Source organism: Poecilia reticulata, chromosome 22 (genome assembly GCF_904066995.2).
Source record: "Poecilia reticulata chromosome 22, P_reticulata-male-v2, whole genome shotgun sequence".
Taxonomy (NCBI): domain Eukaryota; kingdom Metazoa; phylum Chordata; class Actinopteri; order Cyprinodontiformes; family Poeciliidae; genus Poecilia; species Poecilia reticulata.
This window is the reverse complement of record NC_088851.1, coordinates 11686861-11711759: the sequence shown is the minus strand read 5'-3', so window position 1 is coordinate 11711759 and position 24899 is coordinate 11686861. Positions and strand designations below refer to the sequence as shown.

General features: G+C 39.5%; 1 protein-coding gene across 5 annotated transcripts in view; it reads right to left on the bottom strand.

Annotated features, from left to right (window-relative positions):
• Positions 1–1134: 1134 nt before the first annotated feature.
• Positions 1135–24899, bottom strand: part of fermt2 (FERM domain containing kindlin 2) — a 42234-nt gene continuing 18469 nt past the window's right edge. For 2 of the 5 annotated variants that reach the window (XM_008399782.3, XM_017302510.2), the window contains exons 4-17: positions 17759–17887; positions 15543–15575; positions 13773–13998; positions 13549–13651; positions 13169–13276; positions 10946–11080; positions 9832–9881; positions 9143–9267; positions 8891–8997; positions 8600–8818; positions 5637–5657; positions 4457–4581; positions 4205–4346; positions 1135–3654 (exon numbers count right to left, since the gene is read on the bottom strand). In XM_008399782.3, the coding sequence (XP_008398004.1) occupies positions 3481–3654; positions 4205–4346; positions 4457–4581; positions 5637–5657; positions 8600–8818; positions 8891–8997; positions 9143–9267; positions 9832–9881; positions 10946–11080; positions 13169–13276; positions 13549–13651; positions 13773–13998; positions 15543–15575; positions 17759–17887 (1697 nt within the window). In that variant the 3' untranslated portion in view covers positions 1135–3480. The remainder of the gene's footprint in view (positions 3655–4204; positions 4347–4456; positions 4582–5636; positions 5658–8599; positions 8819–8890; positions 8998–9142; positions 9268–9831; positions 9882–10945; positions 11081–13168; positions 13277–13548; positions 13652–13772; positions 13999–15542; positions 15576–17758; positions 17888–24899) is intronic. The other 3 variants (XM_008399783.3, XM_008399784.2, XM_008399785.3) reach the window with 3 other exon arrangements.

Sequence of the window (24899 nt, the reverse complement as noted above, 5' to 3'; positions counted from 1 at the left end):
GGTGGAAGAGAAGAGAAGAGACACATTTTCTGACCCGTTTAATTCCACAGAGGTCACTTTCTGCATCAAATGTGTTGACTTTTTCTTTTTTTCTGTTGGCAATCAGCAGAATCACATCCATCCAACATATTCCTGTTGACAAACTCTTTATATACATAAAGAAAGTAGTCGGAGTCCTATGTACAACGACAGTATCAGACACTGAAGATCCAATATGGTTTAAATTCTTCAATAGATGTTATGGATCTAAAAGAGGATATCTGTAATTAAGTGAATCTGATAACACGCATTAGCAAAGCAAATCCATCACTACAGCATTATTTTCTAATTATCCTCTAATCGATTTCCTGTCTTCCCTGATTAAACCATGTAGATTTTTGCTACCATTTTCTAAGATGATCAAGTCATCATCAGGTGGTTTTAGAGGGTCCCGATTTGTCATCACCCTCAGCTGTTTCACCAGTGACACGCGGCTGTCCACTGACGGGGAACAAGCAAAAGCCTGAAAATAAACAGATCGTCAGGGGGCGTCCTCAGATCCGATCTCTACCTCCATTTGGCACCACCTGGTTTCTGCTGGTCAGACTGTTTTCCACCAGGCTGAGACCGTCACATGGAGGCGTACTTCTGGTTGAACTCTGTCATCTAGTGGAAAGATAAAGCCAGTGCATACAAAGCTTTAAGGACAGCTTCAAAGAGACTTCCAGTAATTAATTGTAGCCTAAAAAAAAAAAGAAAAAAAAAAGGAAGAGTCACAAAGTGCAAATGTCATGCAGATTTAGTCAAACTCATTGCAATAAACTGCTTAAAGAACTTCATAAGACAGCATTTTATATGAAATGACAAAAAAGTGAAGGTGTAGGCAATATTTTATTCAGAACTGATGGATTAGACAGTTGGAAGGTAGTCTAATCCATCAGTTCATACATCTCCTGTTCGCAAGTGAACAAGTACACCATGATGACTTGTCATTCTCTGCACTCGGCTGCTGTCAGCAACTCAAGAACTACTATGTATGCATTATTAGAGTCCATATCTGAAAACCCAAATGCCTCTACCACTTGGTATGAATGTGCCAAAAAGAGTGTAGATGTTTTTTGCAGAGATCTCTCAATAAAAAATGGAGTCAAATAATTTAAATAAAAATTACTTTATTATTTTTTTTTTAAAATAAATGCATTTTTTTACAGTCAGAAAACAGAACAGCAGGACATGCACAGCTGCTCTGGACACTGGAGGCAAACAAAACATTAACAAGAACAAAAATATATATTTATATATGCTTGGTTTTTTCTTCTCTCTTATTTTTTTTTATTAATATAAATTTTTGTTGAACTGTCTCAAACTCCAGGGTCATCTTCTTCACCACATTATATGGCACTCTTCAGTTGTGACAAAAAAAGTAATAAAAATGTGAACAAGCTGAATATAAGTCAGAAATGTTTGTAAATAATTGTCAGTTCAAACAAATAATAAATATGGTTCTCTTGGCCATTAATTGACAGGTTTTTTTTGCAAATGGGACAAGAGAAGACAAAAATAAATGAACAAAATGAACTAAGAATAACAACGACTCAACCTAGGATCTGACTGCACCACGTCAGGAGTTTGAGGCTAGTGTTATCTTCATTTAAAGTCATATGCATCGTCATGTGGGACCTCAGTAAGACCACAATGTACAGACACAGTTCTGAAAGCTACACACGTCGACTGATGGCTTCTGAAAGGAAAAAAAAAAACAAAACCCTCCAAATCCCCAAAGCAGAAAAAAAACACTGTACAATTTTATAAAATGTTTGCATTTTTACATTAGTTACAAAAAATAACAATACTTCATTTATCAATCCTTCATACTGAGAAGAGAACAAAAAAAAAAAAATTGCATATTCATTCTTTAAATTCTGTGACCTTTTGCTGGTGTGTATTGATAACGATATAATACTATACGGTGAGAAACAGGACTTCATTAACGTAGGACATGCTTCGAGGGACTGTGATAGTGTTCCTCCTGTTGTGTAGTGTACATGCACTTTAACGTCACAGCTGTAATTTCAAGTCTCCGGTTGCTTTAAACTCGTAAAAGCAGCTACAGACGGTCACATCTCTTGCTGTTACAGTTTAAAAAAAAAATGTAAAAAAAAAAAACGTAGGCAAGTCACAAAAAAATTGGCGCCCTTGCATATTAACTGGAACTGAATGGGGCATTTTGACCTTATTCGGTATACCCAGGTGGTAAAACCAACAGGACGCCCATTACGGCGCACTGAAGTGTAGCGTTTTCAGAAATGTTTCCTATTCAGTAAGCTGATTACAAATGAAGGCTTACTAGGGGGTCTGCGTCAGGCCAATACACGGCCAACAGGGTGGCTCAACCAAACAAGATGAAAGGTGTGAAATAAGAAAGCATAAGAAAAATGTATCAGCTTATTAATAGAGAGGAATCTATAAATCAAAAGTGTTTCCATGAGATGTAAAGGAGAGTAATAGAAAGGGAAAGGTGGGCGTAAATTTATTGATTGACTCATTCCTTTATATGAAATAAATATTAGTTAATATGGTAAGATTTTAGCTCCTTCAGTCCAGGTACAGACGAGAATGCAGGGCTTTTAAATGTGCCCCGTTTTGAACTTTATCATCCTCACTCATTAGTAGTCAGAATTATTTGCCAAAATCTTTTAGTCAGTCCTTATTACATTATTATGACCATTTGAAAACAAAATGTAAAAGAACTGAACTACTTCAGTCATCTTGAGCATTTGGCAAAGTATAATTGAATCCATAATAGTTAAACCAGCTATGACATCATCAAGATTTAACTAGAGACTAGTTTAACTGTAAATGTTAAAGATTAGTTACAAAGACCAATCTTAGATAAATGTCATTATTGAAATAACTCCACGATATGAAATTTTGATTTTTAAAAAAATCTTTTGTATAATTAAAAAAGTCTGAAAGAACATTTCCTCTATATTTCTCCAGACTTGGCAACTGATAAACTCTAATGCCATATTTTTTCCAGACTAAGAAAAATACGGAATATGATTAAGAGAGACAAGTCTGAAAATATTCTTTGGGATTAAATCTAAAGGTTGATCAAACAGGCATCATGGATTAAAATTTGTGGCCACAACTCTAATAGAGGAAAAGACAAGAAAGCAAAGAGGAGAAAAAGAAGTTGGTGGTACAAGGTGTTATTCTAAGGTTCCTACTAAAACACAAGGCTTCATCTGGATTGTACCAACCAAAACATTAGTGACGTAACAAATGACTGAGCATTAATGCAATATATATATATTATATATATATATATATAAAACCAGAACAATAATTGTGTCAGTCTTGGCAATACCTGTGCTAAACCTTGACTTCTTCGGCACAGTTTCAAACACTTAAAACGACAACAGAACACAATAAAATAAACCCATACAAGCCTGCTCCTCTTCCCGACCCCTGACCTAAAAATCATTGGCCTGGGACTGCTCAGACCCAGCCGCTGGTCAGTTTATAGAACATTTCCTCATCTAGCGACTCGTTCTGGTCCTTGGCGCGTGTCGACAAGAAGATGTAGCCGCCAATGAACTCGTGGACCACCTTGCAGTCCACTTCGGCGCAGATGAAGGACAGACTGGGCTCGTCTGCAAACTCGACAGTCACCTGAATGCACAGGACATGATGCGTCAATCAGACTACACAAAAAATATATGACCCCCCTTCGAGGAACTCATAAAAAGTTTTGTTTGCCTCAATCCTTGTCAGGGACATGGTTGAAAATGGAGAAGAACATGTTCTGGTCAGATGAAAACCTAATGCCAAACCCAACAGTCCCATGTTATATGACATGGTGGAGGAGGAATCATGCTGTGGGGATACTTTGTTCAGCAGAAACAAGAAAGCTAGTGGGAGAAAATGTCAGGTTTGTCTTATCCCGAAAGATGAGCAGATAGAACTGCTGTAAATTGTGTTTCTACAAAGTATTGACTAATCAAGGATTCAGAGCAATAAACATCAAATATTTTTATTTGTAAAACCTTTGGCTTTTGGAAACCTCTACATCACAATTATGTGATACACTGTGTTGGTATGTCAGATGAAATACCAATAAAATACGCTGAACTAGGGATAAATGTGAAAAACCTCAAAGGGTGAGGACATTTTTTATAAGGTATGAAAAAACAGTTTTAGCAACTTTCGTTGGTCTCCCTACCATCTTGATCTCCCAGTTGACATTCCACTGTTTCATGTTGCTGAAGCGCCAGGTCTTGATTGCGTCTCCAGTGTGGGCGTCCATTCGGATCAGGCGATTATAGGTGATTCCAATCAGCTCTTCTTTTTTTCCTCCTTGGAATCTGAGGAGCAAAGAGGGAAACAAAGAGTGACAGTTTAGCTCAGCAAACTGCATGATATGCCACAGAAAATACAGATTAAAAAGATAGATCATGGTGATTGAACTATGTACTTTGCAAGGAAGTGAGTGATTCCAAACTCTGGCAAGGACTGCCATGCCTGAATGAAGCGCATCTTGGCCTCGATGAGACTCATCTGGGCCACGTTCTGATGGGCTTCAAGGATTCGGGCGGAAATCTGCCAGACAAAAATCACACACATAAAAAACTGATTTTTGGCATGGTGCTCTATTAAACTAATACAAACTAAGCCCAGTCCAACAAAGTCGTCCCGTCATCACTTAACACAACAACTACCCCATCAAATACGAATCCACACTTGAATATAAACTGTTGCCAAGACATAAGAAGAATCAAGGTGAGTTCACAGATATGTTTGTGGTGCATTTGTGTCCTAAAGAAAGATATAAAACCTCAGGTATTTCACAAACAAGATATCAAATATAGATAAAACCTTACCATGTTCAAGATGGCGCATGAAGTGACTAGTAAATACATCACTGTGAGGGAATGCAAAACTTACTGTGTGAATGCAAAAACAAAGTCCTGTCACCTAGGGGGCGCCATGCGTTACAATCCAATGGTTTTTCAAATGACACATACTGATAACTCTTTAATTTTGTTTTAATGTGGTGGTCATTATTTTTCCTGTGCCTTTTATTTTTATTTCTGACAAGACGCTGGCTTGATGTTGATGCATAACAACTGCAGTGAACCTGAACAGCTCTTCTTCTCTGACATCAATGCCATTGAAGTCAACACAGGATCAGAGCTACCCTAAAATTGTTTCAGTCACAATTGTGTGTATTTGTAAAGTAACTGTGGTCAAAACACATTTACTGTGGCCAGTCACTTACCTCTGGTTGAGTTCTATTGGAGACACACAAACTAAAGCAGTGTGATAAAGCTAATACTAAAGTCATTTAAACGCTTATTAATCTATTATGAGTGTTAAATGGACTAAAGCATGCAGCAGAACTCCATGTTTTAGTCTTTGACATATTTGTTAAGATTGTTGTTTCAACATAAAGTAGAAGCCATAGCAATACTTTCACGTGTGATTTTCTTTTCCTTATTAACTCTTGGAAACTTGTTATAGCTGAAAACACATGACACACATTAGGAATTATGCCATCTACTTTCTATAGTTAGAGGAGCACAAAGACAAAAAAAAAGGATATACACAAACATGCAGAACAGCTTAAAGACACCCAGTGGACACACATCACTTACCAAATCCCTGACATAGCCTGGCTGAAGAGAGGAGGTGGGTATGGAAAGATGCAGGAGTTTGACAGAGATGCAGAAAAAACAGAAAGAGGAAAAAAAGTTTGGACAACAAACAGGCAAAACAGATTAGAGTCAGGGGAGGAAGGATACCAATAATAAAAAAGTAATGCTGGAAACTGTGGCATAACTGTAATGAAAGAGCGGGACTGTGGGGATGAGGTGTCATGCAGTATTGAGCCACAATGGAGAGTAGAGCTCAAAAAAGAAAAGAAGGACGGCAACACTGTTAAGGAAAACATCAGTCAAATAGAAACTGGAATTGTATATTTAGGCTTCGACTGTCTGTTTACTGTGTCATAACTTCCACAGAGACAATAAAATATCAGAGCTCCTCATATATTGTACCACAAGATGGCGTTGTATACCAACTTCAGTGTGGCTGAAGATTAAAGTCTTGAAGCTTTAGGAGCTGCTTTTCAACTCTTTTAGTGTTTGCTTTATGGCTAAACTTGTACAAGCAGACCAGACAGTGCTCCAACCCACGTAATGCAGAAATTCCTGTGTATACATCCGCTTGGAGCAACAGCACGGAAGTCTCCCTGGACGAATCTTGCAACAGGAAGCCTGATTTGAAGGGAGATGGGGAGGGGCCGCAGCCGGCTAGAGGGTTTACAGGTTTTTCCCAGACAGTTTTCCCGCGCAGCATTCCCAAGCAAGGCTCATTTCCTGATGCCCCAACGCCCACTACACAAGTTCACGTCACGTGTGCATGTGTGTGTGAGCATAAGGCACTCACTGTACATACAGTACAGCATTACCCTTTCATGTTGAGCCCGTGGAAAACATTCATCACACTGGGCTTGTGTGAGTTTTGGTGATGTATTTGAAATACAGCTAATACAGTTAAGGACACGCTTGTTTAAACTCCTGGTAAAGATGTGCAAGAATCCTTAAAATCTATTTATATTTTAATGAAGCAGCATGGATTCATATGGAAAATTCAACATGTTTTCAGTAGCATATAGATGGGAGGACTTGGATGATTATGCCAGAAAATTGATTTTGTGTCTGGTGCACCATTTGTTTGATTGATTTGGATCATTACGCAGTGATCTGCCATTTTCCAGTCAAGACAGAAACTAAACTGCATGCTAAAGTAGCAAAACGGCAACATAAAATACATTACATTTATCCACATTAGGCTATAGTAACTTATTCTTTTACGATTCCTAACTAAATCTCAACTACAGTCAGTTTTGAACAAAGGCTTTTAAAACAAAGTTTAGTTTACTGTATTACTAACCACAACTGTGATATCCCTGGAACCAACATCAACTCTGACTCAATGCTTCCTGTTTTATAGCAATTCGTGATTGTCTAATCCTTGTTCTCCGTCTCCATTTCTTTCTGGATATCTGTGGTACTCCAGGCGGCGGTCCAGACTCCTTGAGTCATCGTTTACTGTATCAGCTCCCCCCCCCGACATCCTTCCCTCTGGCAAAACGCCACATTTTTACTTCCAACTTAAACAGCTCCAGACTGAGTGACTAAGCTAAAGTACAGAGGTAAGATCCTGCCTCATCCATCCCTAACCAACACTGCCATGGCAGCCGTGTACTCAGCTGCTGCAGTGTACACACAGCAGCCTATTTGTTTGCATGCAAATCTGCTGAGCAAAGTGTAGAATCTTCCCAACATCTGAGAGAGAATTAAAAGGCTGGTAGGGATTAAATGTTGAAAACTTTCACTCCTGCTGCTGAAACAACTTCAGACGCACCAAATTTGGAGATTGAACAAAAAATAAGAGAAACAAGTCAACAGTTTTCAGCTTTGTGCTGCCTCAACACTAGGTCAGTTCTTTCGTGTAGATTGAAATGGAGCTTATATACTCTTAATTTACAGTGATTTCTAAACAGAATGTAGGGATTATGTGATGAAAACACTGATGTAGCTAAAACCTTGTGTAGCCGATTCAAACCCCAGGCTTTGGTAAAGTTTTCACCTGCTGATGCCAGTTTTACATTTATTAGATTTTCCTCTAAGAACTAAAATATAACAAGTATCAAGAAGAGCACTAAAACTCCTTTTTTGTAACTATCCTGCTGTGAATGCAAATGTTTTGTTAGGATCCAAGCTAACTTCTCAATAGTGTGTAACAAAGTAGCGCCTTATTTTAAAACCCTGACATTTTAAAATGTTATTAGCTTGTATTAGAGATTGGTGCACATAGTCTGGCTTACATTACTAAAACAGCAGCCTCCGGTCTTTACCTTTCCTGTTAGCTTCCCAAAAGGCTGGGAACTTTTCCAAATACAAGATGAAAGGTTAAAACCTCAAAAAGTATTTTTAACGTAATCTACAACGTTTTTCTGTTATCTGCTGATGTGCAAATACTGAGAAAACGGTTTCCTTTTAAAAAGCTTTTTCGTTTGTGATTCCTCTGGTTACCTCACCAACAATAAAATTACCCCCTTTGGGTTTTTCCAAGTTACAGCATCCACATTAAAGAGCATTTTTGTCAATGTGACCTGCTTGAGCTTAGCACAGTGCTCTAGCAGCAAAAGATTTTTTGCTGGAGTCTCTAACTAGGCAGGGCCAACTAAGCTGAAAATTAGCTCAACTTTTTTGGTGCATTTAATATTTAACCATAAGGAATTCTGATTTGCTGCATCAGAGGATAGAAATAGAGTTTAGCAAAAGCAGCTGGGTGTTGTAAAGGTTGTGTTTTAGAAATCTGATGTAAAGTTGACTTTGTGACAGAGGAAGATATGTACAGGAAGCTAAGGTGAAAAAAACAGAAAAAAACAGGAAAATGTGGAGTAAGAGCCACTGATATCTGGGCAGAAAATGTTTCACCAATCAGCACAACTAATAAACTGCACAGATAAACAATCTATAAAACAACAACTTGTTTGAAAAAAAACTAACATTTGTTTAAAGCTTCCAGCAGAACCTGGGTGGCTTACCTGCTTGTTCTTGTACTTTTTAAGATACCGTGGAGACACCAGACACTCTGGGTTGATGTCAGTGGTGATTGGTTCAATGAACTGAGGGTCGGGGTTCATGTGTTGCATCTTGAGGAAGGAGAGAATGTTCTGGACCTCCAGGTTGTATGAGCTGTCGGCCATGGTCTTCCCTTTGGAGGCCAGGCGACATGCTGCCATCCAGTGAGCGTACTGTTTCTCCTGCAGACAGAACAGTGGAATTAAAGAGAGCAGCAGATAGAGGAGAAATCTGGGGAAACGATTCAGCCTTACTGTGTCACACCGAAGCCAGATCTCGTTCATCCCATCGGCCACGGGGATTAGCAATTTGATGTTGAATTTCTGACCAGAAATATTCACATCTGGCGTTACCTCACAACCTGAGCAGACGGGAAATGAGGACAAAAGGTTTCCGTCATTCTTTTAACACGCCACCTACCACAACATGTTTAACGCAGATAAATAAACCTTCACATTTCACGATGAGAATCATGCAACACTTTAGGCATGTTTGCGTTTCTGCACCTCTGAGATTCATTTGGTGTGCCGGTGTCCCGAGTGCTTCCTCTTTACTCTTGTAGCAGGAAATCGTGATGTCCTTGAACGTGCACCAGTACTGCTTATAGCCCTTCAGCGTCAGCTTCTTGGGTCTAGAAATGCACGGCAGACAGACATATCAGGGTTCAGCTGGAAAAATGCTCAATATTCTTTAGCAGGAAGAGCGGGGGAGGAAAGATCATAGGAGAATACAAAGAGGAGGAAGAGAGGGAGCTCCTGAAGTGTAAAGTCAGTGAGGTGAGGAGGAATGGAGCCAGCATTGTGGAAAACCATTACAGAGGAAATGCTCCTCAATATCACATCCCCCACTCCAAACAACTTTATACTGCATATTTTATGAGACAAGCACCCCAGGAGGCAACATTCTGTCAGCAACGTCTTTGAGCCAAAAACGGATTGGATTCAAAATACGCTCCCACCAACTAATCTCCCTAAAGAGAACCTAAAAGCTCCCTCCTATTTAAATGGTCTTTGGTACTGGCACCATTACAGTTTAGCGCAATGTTGGAAAGAGAAAATATTTCTTTAAAAAGTTAATAGAAATTCTCTTAATCTTTTAATCAAAGACGTTTCTGAATTTACGAGGAGTTACTTGCATTTTGTATGTCAGAGAGAGTAAATGCTTTAGGGAGGTGTTGCTCTGAAAATACACTTACTTGAAGACTTTGACATAGTCTGCTAGTTCTGGAATAGATGTGATGTCACCCTGAGAGGAAATGGAAAAAAAAATCCATTAACATTTATGCTTCCTGTGTCAACAGTTGAAGTAGCAACTCTGAAGTGAGGAAGTTTTACACCGGAAACATACCAAATCCAACTTTTAGTGTGTCCTTTGGTTTAGAATTTATATGACTTTAATTGTATCACTTTTAAAGAGCTGACCAATATAAAAGGACTAAATAACATTTTTATTTGGTTCTGTGCCCAAAATCAAGTTATACGTGAAGAGAAAAACAAAGTACAAACTGCAAACGAAGAAAATGAGCGCAATGACGATGGAAAACCAAAGAGTGATTACTTTATGTACACAACAAAAAGGCAGCTCAAGACAAAATTGGTGACAAGCACCTCCCTGAAACCAATGCCAATTTTTACACTGAGGAGCAACACACTGCCCTCATACCCAGGGATTTAACAGAGCTCAGTGGAAGGTCCAGCTTACTTGTAACCCATTACACTGATGAATGGCTACTTGTGACAAAAACTGCTAGAAAAAAGAACTGAACTAAATGTTATTTCTGCTCCAGTTCTGACCAGCATTCCCACACTGAAGTGCAAAGGCCCGCACATTAATAATTGTGTCAATTAAAGTTTATGTAAACAGCTTCATATAGCCAAGCAGTATAAAAACCAACTCATACACCTTAAATCTTAATTTTCAGTTTTAGTCATGAACTGTTTTAGTCACTTTTGAGCTTGCTTACACCACTCAAAAGTGTCCATCAGTTTACATGTCGGGCCTAAAAAATGCACTTAAAGTAAATGTTGGCAAATGGCGTTGAAAAGGAAATAAAAGTAGCTATACACAATCTACATGACATATTTACTAAAATTCTGAGTACACTCAAGTTATATCTCGTTTACTTTTCTTCTTACTCCTTTTTGTGTCCTTGTTAACTTTATGTGAAGTGTAAATTTAGCTCATAAACTCCAAAACTGAAACAAAAACATGAACCAAAACCTCAGAACTGGGGGAAAAAATTGGTCTCCCATTGTAAGTTTGGAAAATACACTTCACCAATAAAAAATGCAGCAGAGTTTTTCTCATACCAGTGTGCTGGAGGTTTTCCCTCCTTCCAAAGTAATCTCCAGGTCAGACAACGCTGCATCCACCTCATCCACCTCCTTCTCGCTGTTATTCATGTGGTTGTCTGAAGACATGCCTGACAGCTTGTTGATGTGGTACTGAGGAAAAATAAATGCTTCAGTTCAGACAACTTTAGTGATTCATTGTTTCTTCCATACAGATCAATCAGGAGTATTGAAATGTTACTCTACCAGTAAAGCTGAGAAACAATTAGTTAAAGTAGAGAGCAAAACCCATAGTCATGTTAGCTGATATCTGAAGTTTGTTGCTATTCTTGCAAAAATGCTCCAAGTTCCCTTTTATACATGAAAGCTGGGCTGCAATGAAAGTCATAAAAATACTTGTATGGTAAAGCTTACTGCAACTGTGTACCATTTAACGTTGCTGTATGATTGTTTAAGAGGAAACTGAAGAAGCTTAAAAAAACATAACAGGATAGGACAAAATAACAGACAATGCTAATGCACCGCATAATAAGCGATGTGGTCAGGGAAACATTCATAGCATGTCTTTGAAGTTTAACAGCAAATAAAAATCTCTCACTGGGGTACATATGTGCAAGATGAGGAAACATGTGTCAGTAACAATGGAAACAGCAGTTCAGAAGGATAGCCTCATTACAGAAAATCCTCCAGTGAGTCACCAAAACTAAAAACAGCTCGTTGACAAATGGCATTTTTCCATGTCAACTCATCACCAGCCTCCTTCACCGATATATGAATGAACAGCTGCCCAGAAAGTGAAAGCCACAGAGCTGCGTTTGGCAGAAATATGTTGCATACAAGAAGTAAGGCTGGCAGAAAGAGTAGATGCAATACATTTTATTCTGAACTGACATTTATTTTCAAAATATGCTAAAGAGCAAAGCTTATTTTCCCATTTTTGTGGCTCTAGGTTATGTTTTTAACCATCACACGCCAAATTTCTGCGTAAACTCAAAATGACGCCATGCAAACGCCCAGCGGAACCAGACTGGAACTAAACGATCACTGCTCCTTTTTTTAGATGTCTGATGGCCTCCCTCAGCTGTGAAACTTTATGCTCATAGTAAGTGGATGAAACGCAGCAGAGCTACGTGCTAATAGACAGGTAGTGACAGAGCCGCCACTGGTCTGAACACCAAACGTCCATCAGCAACACTAATGGCACAGCAACAAGAAACCATTCAAGTGTGATTTATTACCAGTCTGATAAAATACACGTTCACACCTCAGACTGCAAGAACTTTCAAAGGAATGCCGAGCAGGACTATGGGAAGGTATCTTGTTGGAGTGGGTGGTCTGGGCCAATGGATGGAGCCCTGCGGCCAAATACGCACTATAATTACCCTCGGGGTGAGGACAGAGTGGCGTCCTCAGGTCTTGGCACCCAGTTTATGATGGTCAGAAATAGCTGAGGGCACCATGTGGCAACTTGAGGAAGCAAAAGGGGCTAACATCTGTAGATCATTTCCACTGCTATCCTTTCACTAGTGGCCTGTCCAGGGATTACCCCACTACTTGACCAGCCGCCTGGATAATAGGCTTGATTCTAGCCTACTGTAATTCAAAACTAAAAGTAACTGATGGATGTATGTAAACATACTCAGAAGTCCCATAGAAACAATACTGAAAATGTAGCTTATTCTCAGAATGCAAATATAGACATTATTTATTTGACCTTCCAATACAAAGTGGTGCATAATTATGAACTTCAAGTAAAACGAAATGGATTTTAAGATGTTTTTACACTTATAAATCTAAAAAGTGTGGTATGCATTTGCATTCATCCTTCATCTTTTGATCTGAGACACCTCTATAAAATCCAGTTGCTTTCAAAAGTCACCTAGTTAGTAACCTGGGCGTTTGTGTGGAAATCAACCTCAATATAAACCCAGCTGTTCAGTGAAGACCCCAGAGGTTTGATACAGAACATTAGTGAACAAGCAGTACCATGAAGACGAAGAAACACAGCAGCGTTCAGGTTGTAAAGCAGCATGAACACTTAGACACTGTGTGCACTGCCCAACTGGCAGCCATATGGCCCAGCTTTTGACTGGGATCCAGTCCAATTAATTAGCATCAGGTAGTGAGTTACAACATCCAAAGAAAAAATGACTGCAAAGCCCTTCATATTTCAGATCTATATACACAACAAGGACAGAAAAAAAAAACGACCAGGCTTTCGCACAAACACACTGTTCTTACCTGCAGGGCAGCAAACATCATCATTTCCTCCTCTGTGCACTCAATTTCCTCCAGCAGGATGGCCCACTTGGCCTGTTCATAGAGCTGGTTGACTCTGATGGCATCATACTGCGGATAAATACAAACACATGCTGACGGGAAAAGGCATTCCAACACCTGTTAAAGTCTCAGAACTCGAAATGCTCTGCCTGAACGACCAGACTAGCAGTAAATCACTGAATTTGATTGGATTCAAACTCAAAAGAACACCACAAATGTGTCTTGAAACATGAAGACGGCACACATTTTAGTGACTATATTTTCCTTAAAATATCACATGACTGTATAGTACAAAAAACTAGCTACTGCTTTACTTGTGATTCCCTGACGGCGGGACGTACCTTAGGGTTGAGGTCGAAGAAGCTGTGATATTTAAACCTCAGCAACAGCACATCGTTCTCCTTCACATCCTGCTCCATCAGAGACCTGGACGAGTCTAGCCACCTGAACAGACATGAAAACTACAATAAAAACCCCCACAGATCTAAACGACGTAAAAACAACATATTAACATTTAAGATGGTCCGTTTTTTTTTTCCAAACTACTAGGTCAGCATCATCTCACCCTTGATTGATCTTGGCTTTGTCCAGCAGGGACTGGGGTTTGTAGAGTTTAACCAGGATGTCTGGTGAGGCTATCGACTGGCTGACGGCAAGGATGCCAGGATTGCCCTCTGACAGGGGGCTGTCCCCAAACCAGGCCGAGGTGGGCGACAGGGGGCTGCCATCTCTGGAATCGTAGGTGGGGGTCATGGTCTTACTGTACAAGCCTGGACTAGAGTAGACACTCCCTGCAATAGAAAAAACATAAACCCAAATCTCCAGTTAATCCACCATTATCCATATACAAAGAAAAGCACACAATGCATAAAGAAAAACATTTTTCCTACATAAATGGTGCTTTGCAAAGCTTTCTTATCCGTTTACCATGACCTTTTTTTCCCCACTTTACAACCATTTCAGTAGAATTAAGTAAACTGATAGTAGTGTATTATTACAAAGCAGAATGAAAGTGAAATATGGCTTTCAAACTTTTACAAATGAAAATCTGAGAGGTGTGGCTTGCATTTCTCCACTTGTGCTGGAATTTATTTAGCAATATCAGAGTGAAAGGGACTGAATATGAAGGCATTTTTTTCCCCACTTCACAATTATGCCTCACTGTGAGTCAATCACATGAAACCCTAATGATATCCTTAGTAAGACCAGTTAGCATTCAACATCACTATACAACTTCCACCCAACAGTGTTTCCAATGATGCATCATAAGATAAGCAGACCTGCTGAAGTATAACCACATACCGACAGAATTACACTGCTGCAGCAAACTATGCACAGGGAAGGCGAGATTCAACAGGCAAAATTAACAATATGAACAAATTAGTTGAACAAAACATTATATTTAAGCGCTCCAAACATTGATTTACATGTACAATTTTTTCCTTTAGGTTTTCAGAGTTGGAATCAGACACCACACACACACACACACACACACACACAAGTCCCTGGGGTAAAGCTGTTTGCATTTCCTGTTGAGAGTATTTTTGGCGATCTCGCCCCCTTCGTTCCCTCTCTTCCTCCTACAGCCTTAGGTCAAGAAGTAGCTGACTAAACCACTAAATCTCTTCTGAAACAAGGAAGTGGGTTTGGTTGGAGTTTGTGACAGTGTATGTTTGTGTTTGTGAGCTAAGGTCATGAGAAAGCGGTGCCGGCTTTGACCACCCATTTTTTGTGGGGGAGGGTGTTATCCAACGGATCCTCCAAGGTCTTCCTCCTAATGCCGAGTTCACCAGGGCAGGGAGAGTACTCCCATCTCCCATAGGGTCTCACGAGGAATGTTAACCATGTAGTGCAAGTATGTAGAAGACAAAGCTGTCAGTTTATTGAGAAACACAAATGAGCTTCCTCCATCCTGTTTACTGTTCAGTTCTTGCAAAATTGAATTCACTTAATTTCCCACACTTGGATGCATGCTGCAGTTAGGACCTCAAAGAAAAACAAAAGCAGAAGACAATAAATGTAACCATATTACCTTTCTATTTGGGTTGTTATCTGAGCCATAAAGACAGAATAATAATGTATGTTTAAACTGCTGACTGTCCTGCACATCCTTTAGAGAGCAAAGTACTAAAAAAAACTGAGGTTTGACCTAATAGGATGCATAAGTTTGTATCATGAGACTACTAATGTCAGGTGACTCTCTCTTGAAGAGAAGTCAGGTGACTCTACTGCCGGCCTTCAGCCTACGGATGAGGTCTAACGCGCCGACGGAAGGGGGAGAAGGATAAGGAAGCAGTGCAGAAAACACGGGACAGAAGACGAAGGAAAAGCTTACCTTTCACTGGTCCGATGAAAATGATCTCAGAGGCTGGTGTGAGAAAGAAAGTAGGAAAAGGAAAGACAGGAAAAAGTGAAGGAAAAAGGAGAGGAATAGTAAGAAACAAAATTAGTAGGATAGATTCAGGATGCTTCAAACTGTTTAAGGAAAGAGGAAACAGAAAAAAAATGGGAGAAAAGACAAAAGATGAAGAATATTAAAGTGAGACTATGTGGCATTTCCGGAGACAGTGCCAGGGCGAATGAGTCAGTTTGTCCCATTTTTAGAAGGAGATGGGTTGGGCACAACTAACATGGTTCCCTCCATGTATGCATAATCATTCAACACAGCAACAGTGACTGCAAATGCAGACAAGGTAGTGGTCAAAATGACCACGTATCCTGAGTGTACAGTTAAGGAACAATTTTCTGATTTATGGTCCAATTCTGATATCTGCTTCGAGTAAAGTTTTCCAAAGTCTGCCAAAATTTTCAAATCCAAGATTTAGATATATAGGCAGTATTTATTATAGACAGAGATTAATAGCACAAGATAAAATAAGGAGAAACCTTGCTGTAATATGCACAGCCTTGCTGTTATCTGCTGAAGTCTCACTCTCCCTTACTCTAGCAGGCTTAATAAACGTATGCTGAAGCCTGGCTGTCTTCTACTCCACTGCAGCTTGAAAGAACCTTCATATTATCCAATGTGGTCAACTTAGGATCAAGTTCTCCTCTTTACAAAACTGCTGAGACATCAAAATGTTCAAACTGTCATCCTCCGGCAGACGTATTAGAGTGTGCTTGAAAATTCTCGCTGATTTCTCAAACAGAAATCAGAGTTTGAGAAATAAAATTCTGGTGCATGTCTGGTGTACAGCCCTAGTTAGAGTTTTTGCCAATTTAGGAGAAAACTGTGGGAACAAGTCTCAGTTTGTGTCATAAGCACGACAAACAACAAGACAATTGTCTAAACTTTTAGCTTCGTTTATATAATCAGCGATTTCTTTTCTTATAATGTTAAGATTGTCTCTCAATTTTATTATTTTATAATTTACTTCTACGACTGGAATACCTATGCACATTTAATTTTGATAATCTGTTGTAAAATGGAATAAGAAACAAATTAAATGAATGGTGTAATTTCTTATTTCCATATATTTTTTGCTTTAAAAAAGGAAGAAGCATAAATCATTCACAAATCGCTGTTAATCCTTTTCAGTTTATTGACTGACTGATTAACAGCAGCACCGCATGTGACGAGTCCCACTGATAGAGGGGTGGAAAGGGGAAAAGAGCACACTCAGATTGCATCGCTGCCTCTCTGCAAAGCCTTGTGATTTTGATCAGGAGACCTGGACTACGCGGCCACCTCCTCCCCTCAAGGGACAGAACATCCTACGATCTGACCACGAAATAAAGCCTTAGACTGCAGCTTGTGATTTGAAAGGGAGGCCCCGCAGGAAGCACACAGAGCAGACAAGGAAACCAATGACAACAAGCAGATTTTGCACGCGTTTGTTGAAGCTCGGCTCCGCCTCGTAGTGTGACCACACGCACCCACTGGGAAATAAGTACATCTTGAATGTCACACACCCATGTTATGCAATGATGCGACTTTGGGTGTGATCATCTCTGCTATTATGAGGTGGTTCCTTTTTGCGTTTTCTGGGATTAATTCTAATTTGACATAAGCATTTTAAAAAAGCTTTTCTACAGAAAGAATAAAAAGAACAGCAGTGGAAATGGAGCAACAGTTAAGTAGACTCATTTACTCTGTCCCATAAATCAGTGACAGTGACCCAGCCTGTTTTGTTCTGCTCCTCCTTGCTCATGTGGTTGCAACTCTCCATCACACAGTACAAAGAGAAGGAGGAGGAGGGTTATAATAACTGCACTCCTCTTCCCTGGTTTGGGCTTAAAATGGCAGCGTGACCAGCTATGTGTGGAATCTCAACCATTCTTGTCCTCCCTGCTGAAGAATTGGGAGCCATGGCTGTCAATCCCTTGCAGGCCTCCAATTTGCACATTCACATTTGGTCACAAGAAACAGCAGTGTGGAGTTATCTCAGTGGTTTCTCAACCACAGGTGTAGTCAAGCACAAACAAAAAGAAAGGAAGATGCTCCATGCGAGCCAGCAGAACCTGCTGTTCAACCTGCTGCTTCAGGACAGTGTCAGTGTAACAAAGATTATTTTAATGTAGACAGAAATACAAAAGCTGTCTGTGCCTCACCAGATCCAGGAGTCAACAAGGGACCTTCCAGCTCCAGACTGTCCTCTTCTGCCTCCTCCAACTTTTTCTTTTTCTTCTTGGGGTCACGAGGTTTGCGCAGTAGAGACAACTCCTCTGGGTGGCGGATATCTAAGGTGGAAGACACAGAAATGGGAAGCAAAGGTTTTTCGATGTGGTATAAAAATAAAAATAAAGAAGCCAAACAAAACTTGACAAAAGGGGGACAGATTTTGATACTGCAAGGAAACATCAACTTGTTACAGGCTGTTGTGAGATTTGACACATTATTTTGATCAGATAATGCTGGGTGAAAATACCAGGTCTGTTTCCAAAACAGGAATGAAATAATTATATGTACTGCAGTAAAGATAAACCATACTAAGGAATACTCAGCGTTAACTTAGTTTTGATGAATGGAGAAAAAAAAAAAAAAAGAAAAGTTGGATGTATTTTCAATTAAACATTGCAAAGTACACTCTACCATTTTCCGATAGTGTTGTTATAATGTAACACTGATGTTACAAATGTTATCTGCTGTTTAGTCAGACAATCTACTTGTGCAAAGCTGGAACTTTTTTTTTCTTTTTACAGATAACTGCTGGTTGCATTTGATGCAGTTATTAAAGAGCCTATTTTGTCTGAGGAAAATCTCGAAACATTAATCCATTCTTTTATAACCTTGCATATTAGGTACTCCAAGTCACTGCTTTTAGACTTTGTCTTCTATTTCTCACCATTAATATTTGAAATATTGCCTCCACTTCATTTGTGAATTCATTTTAAATAACAAAAAAGTCCCTATGCAGTTTTGCTCTAATAAGCTTCAACTGCTCCACCGTTATGCACATACTACTGCACATATAGCATATCAGCTAACCTGATGCTTTTACATGGTCTAGACGCCATGTACACCGAGAGGCATCCGAGATCTTGCTTTCCAATATTTTGGAATGCAGTCTGCAGGATTGTTCACCAACTACTTTTAAATCTTTAAGACAAAAAGGCTCTTTTTTGTGATTAGTGACATGTATTCACACTCTACATGCTAATAATATATTTGGTTAGCCCTTCACGCCTAACGTTTATGTTAATAATAAGACGCTTAAGCTCACAACAAGTGTTTAGGAATTTTGATGGGACCCTCTGAAACCGTTGTATACCTTGATACCAGTAAATGGCCCCTGTCAACATGAACAAACAGTAATTAGTGCTTTCTCAACTATAGGCCTTAAATAAACCACCTGGCTTCTCCTAGGGACCAGAAACAATACCATGAAGCCACAAAAGACCGGAAAACAGGGATGCCGAGTCAACATAAAGTGTGAAAGACAGAAAGAAGGAGGAGCAGGAGGGGGTAGATGGGTAGAACTGCAAACAGCTGTACACACATGGTGTGGAAAATTGAAAATCCTTTTTCTCATGGCTCCCAAAAATCTCGCTTTACTGTAATCACCAATTGAGCTATGGGAGCCACAGCCTTACTCCTCCTTAGCAGAAACACATCAAAGATGAATTCAGTTGGTGCTGATGGTAAATTTGAAGGAATTACATCTTTTACCCAAGAAGCTTCCTATTAATTTGAATAATGAAAAAGAGAGTGCAAGAAGCTGACACCATGCAGAGTAGACGGACTCAAGCAGCGGTCCGGGCTTCTCTTATTTTCTCTCCATCCCTTGAAGCAGAAAGCCAACATTCAGCAGCAGCTTTGATAGGACGATTCTGACGAAGGAGGTGAAGGAGCCAGAAAGTGTCAGCATTAAAACAGATGGGCCAAACTCAGAGGGAGCACATCTGGACTCAGCTGGATTTGGCTTTCCTCGCAGATTCCTTATAAATCAAAGAGTACGTCAATATTAGAAAGACATTTCTAATTATTTTTAATTCGTCTTCGTACACAGCTGATCGTCATCTCATTTCCACAGACATAAAGAAAAAAACCCTCCACAGATGAAGGCTTTAACAACTGTGGCAGACTGATTGAGGAGGTCGCTGGAGGTGTTGAGGAGAGCGCGGCCAGGAGGCTCGAGGGGAACATCTTGACTTGGTGAGAAGCTTGTTTGGCTTGTGTAACTAAAGCAAAAGCATTCCAGGAGTTTTAAGAACTACCAGATGGGAGTTGGTCCTCTCTCCCCGTCTCCCTCCTCCCTCATTCTCGTACTGTTGCAGCACTGGAGCAGTCCCTCTGCCCTTATACAGCCATGTGAGCTCCTAGCGTGCTGCTGAGCTTTAACCTGACTGAACTATGTGAAGGGGCTGGTTGACACACAAACACATGCACTGTGTGACGTGTTTCAGACTGTGAATACTTGGACAGGACATGCGTCTAGCTGAGGCATAGCAGAAGCATGTGGTATTTTACTACACTGTCGTTTTAAGAGTTTAGCTCGTACACACATAATGAAAAATTTTCTGATTCACACAAGAGACATTTTGTAATATTGTGTATCTGATGAAACTGAAGATATGTCTTTAATTTGTTGTATCATGGGTTATATTGTAACCCTTGTCTGTGTTGTTCAGCTCAGACCTTAATGTTTATTTTTTTTATAAATCTAAAACTTGGTCAAATCTCTTGAATTATACATCCAGATTACAGGACAAAATGAAACGTGTATGTCCTGCTGGTTGGTAACAAACATGAAGGTTGTTTTAACAATTAGTGGACATAGCAGAAATAAGCTTGCGCTAACACGCTCTTTAGTGTGGAAGGTGTTACTGAGGGAATAGTTGGTTATTTTCAGTTTCAGTTAGGTGTTTAAATAACAGGAAAGACGTAAAAGCTGTAAGAATCTGTTTAAAAAGGAAATGGTATTTTCTAGGGAGGCACGTCAGTTTATTCTGGCTGCTACAAAGGAGAGCGAGAAGCTTTCCATCTCTTCCTGTTATGGAAGTGACTTGATTTGGAAATGTTGTACCAACACGTTCTGTGCCCCCTCAGATCACCATTAAGTATCATAAATTTTTCCCTCCACTAGCAGCAGTTCTGCCCTTTCATACTTCTGAACAGTGATTAGGTCTCAGGATTTACCAGTTTCTCCACTGTGAATGGTATTACATCATGTTGTCTCTTACATTATGACCTTTTAAGCATCTTATTTTAAAGAGATGCAGCACTTCAGTGATTCCTCATAAATCTCAGGAATAAATCTCCCTACTCTGACATACCTCAACTTTAACAGTTTGTCATCTGCTCCAACAGAGAGAAGCACCCACCATTTCCAGGCAAACAGTGCAAAGCTTGTATTCGGTTCCAACACGCAAATGACTCACGAGGTAATTTATGTTACAAAATTATATTATTGTTTTTTTTTTTGTCATTGCATTGGACCCCCACCAATTCACAGTTCAGTAATCACAGATTCGTTTCTTTAGAGAGGTCTCAAATATTCAGACATTTGCAAGTGATTGTGGGCCCCAAACTCCATTGGGTTTGGGTCCACTGCATTGTGTTTTTGTTATTATTCTAATGACAGAATTTCCTTTAAAGACCATGCAAAATATTCATCTAAAATTCTTTAAATATGAGCACATAGATGCTCAAACATCTCAGACGAGACATCTGCATTGCTTTATTCTACATCCCACTTCTATAAAAGGTAGAATTACCAGGAAACAGCATAATAGAGTGAAAGTCACAATATAATTTTCTTTTGTGAAACCGCATAGAAATAAAGCGGTGATATAGCTAAAGGAGCATGGAAGAATCAAGTAAATATTTTTAGACATTGGAAAACACTCGATTTTTACTGACATAGTCAGTGGTCTAACTGTATGCCATTGTGTTGGTTTAAGACTTCATCTAAGGGAAATCAGTTCTTCTACACTCGCCACATATCCTGGGATGATCTTGTATGGAGGAGATGTGACTAATGAGATTTTTTTTTGACAAATGTTTGTCACTTTTGTGTCAGCAGAAATGGCCCAGGAACAACAAGTCCCCTATCTCTGATCCTACAGACTTCTGACAGCAACCAGGCCTGAGGTCAGAGGAGCTGGGCTGACAGGGAGCCAGCTGGATGTGAAAGATCTTCTCCTTGGAACAGATGATTCAGTTCAGTGAGTAATACCCGCCACAAAAAAACAGAAACTTTGTCACAGTCTAATTTTACAACACCAGAATTTATAGAATAAAAAGGTGCAAACCCTACATGGACATCCATGAAGACAAAAATTAAGGCTTTACAGTATGACAAGAGCTCATTCGTAAAAACAGCTTGCTTTATCTATCAGACAAGCCCTAAAGTGTAGCAAATAAGAAGACACTTTTGATTTAGGAGTCAGAGTTAAGTCAAACCACAGTTGTTTTATATTATAAACAACACTGGCCAGTACATTTAGGCCAAGATAAGTAGCCCGCAGCTTGATGGGCCATAAATCTGCTGGAGCTAAACAACAAAGCAACAGCCCAAACGTATCAAAATAACTTATCAGAAACTTTACTGAAAAAGACCATCAAAGTCATAGTCCCGATACAAAAGTGCTGCCTTAAGCCTTTGTTTCCACACTCATCTGAATCCACGGAGATTTATTAATTCATCTGTTCGTTGTACATCCCTTACCCAGACACCAGGTCAGAGGTTATTGGTCCAGGAGGGAAACGCATTCTTCCTTCCCACCAGAGAGACCAACTCATTCTAGGGGTTTCCAGAAGAGAAATACTGTACACTCCCCACAGCTGGTTATGAGTCTGCCCCGGAGTCCCCCTATTGGATAACCTCCACAAGGAGGCATCCAGAAGGTATCCTGATGAGATACTCATACCGATTCAGCTGTCTCCGTTCAGCTTCACTAAGCAGTGCCTAATCTGCAGGAGGAAGCTCATTTCATACGTTCTAAATCTATTGGTCATGATAAATATTTAATGGCCAAAAGTGAGGATTGTTACATAAACAGATTGGTTAACTGGGAACATAACCCAGCTCTTTCAATCAAATTCAAGCTCCATCCTACGATCACTTGTGAACACCAGGATACTGGAAATGAAATTTAGGCAAAATCATCCTCCACCCAGATAAAGAGCATCTTTTTTCTGGTTGGCAACTACGGCCTCTGAGAAGAGCTGATCTATGAACTGTAAAATGAGTTAGTACATATAAAATCCTGCTTTTGTGTCTCTGCTTACTGCTGTAATGAATGACTAAATGTCATAATTAAGTGGAGAAACCTGACTCCTGTTACCCTGCAGAAAGGAGGCTTTTTAACATCACAAAACCCATAGCAAAGTGTTGGTTAGATGTTGGAAAGTAAATAAATCCTCATGGTGGAGGAAGGCAAACATGATGCACACCAACACAAACTGGAAATGTTTTTATCAGAACATTATTATGGGCTCTCTAGCACTTTAACCAGGGTTCATGAGAATTCTCATTACTGTTGACTAAAACAAAAAGCACACATCATCTTATAAGCAGAAAATTCCCTAAAGTCATCCATTCACTATCAACTTAGCAACACAGAACAGGATGTGAGAGCAGCCAAATAGCAATAGTGGTCAAAAATAGGAGTGGTGCGAAGTTATTTTCATTGCAGTGTATTACAGTACATCAACCTTTAGCTACATTTTTCCCTCAATGTGTCAACCCAGATGGACTTTGTCTAAGTCATAAGACAACCTCCTACAACAGTCATATTTTGATTTCCACTTAACTTGGAGTGTTTAGTTAATTTTCTGCATGTTGCTCCTGTGCAGTATTAGATATTAATTATAAAAACGATTGTATGACAACGACGAAAAGCTTGGATACCAACCTTTTTGGTATGATGAAAAAATCGACTGTCAACAACACTAAAGGGCTGAGCTTCTGTGCAACCAGCTGACCACATAAAACAGCAAAATCAAATAAACGTATCAGTGTTAGAAGTGCAACAACTGATAACCTGTTGTTATCAGAAAACAAATGTGGTCATGTCTTCAATACATGAGGAATCCCTCCTTTTCTGCTGTCTGGAGTGAAGCCAGGCTGGACAGACCTCGTCTCTTCCTGTTCCTTCTGATTCTCTATCCTTCGCAGCTCAGCAGAAATGTTCAGGAAACTGTTAAGCTAAGAGTTCCCTCAAAAAAACAACATACCCAGACATGAATGTTGCTGTAAATTAAGCCAAGTCAGCTGTCATAAAACTACAGCGCAAAATTGTCTCTTACTAATGACCAATAAAGAAAAGTGATGTTAAAGGGAGCATTTAGAGTCAGCAAACAATATCCTGACACATACAAAGTCAGCCAAAAGCTATCTGCCTTCAATCTCTGTGAAGCTAAAACATTTTTTAATGCCTGACTCAAAGAAAAGCTTTTATTCTGTACCCATCAGCAGGCTTCAAAAACAGCTGTTCGATTTAAGCCCAATAAAAACAACTATGTAGTTTAAATTAAAAACAAGAACATTTGCTGCTGTTGAAAACATTCAAAAAGGAGAAAAGCTGCTGCTCGAGTCTCTGATATCTGGCTCAAAACAGTACTGGGACAAAGATGTGTGTTTTGATCATATCCATGAATCCTTCATACGTATTCTTTAGATTGTTTTACATTTTTTGATGGCACAACAGCAAATGTCTTTGGAGCTTAGGGCACAAAAGTTATCCTGTCAACCGATTCTTCCACCTTATCTATGCATCTCTGTAGCTATTCCAAAGTAACCATGTTTTAGCAGTTTGATTAATGCTCTCCTTGCTTGACCTGCAAGAGTAAGTAACTGTGTTTTGAAGTAGTAGATAGTGACAATGTTTGCAGTCGATCCAATATTATGTGTGCATTGTGTACTATCGGATAAAATCCCAATTATAATCAGCCAAATTTTTGCTTGTAAAGTGAAAAAGTGTCAAAATGTTTATGAATATGTTTGCAAAGCAATACATGTTCTCCAAGGCAGCGAAACATGGATGACATTGGTGTAAAGAGGCCTTCTGGAAAACACTGAGTTTTTTTTAGGTAAGGGCTCGATGGGATCCAGAATGTGACCTCTGACCTGTCATAGTGGAACATAGTGGAGCCAGGGGTATGAGAAATCCACAGAGGGAGCATTAACATGAGCAGTCATGTTTTCTTCCAGTGTTTTCTGTAAGCCTAACACAGATTGATAATCTTTGTATACTAAACATTAATCTGAGGTAGCTACAAACCTGAGTTCAAGGACATAACGTCATA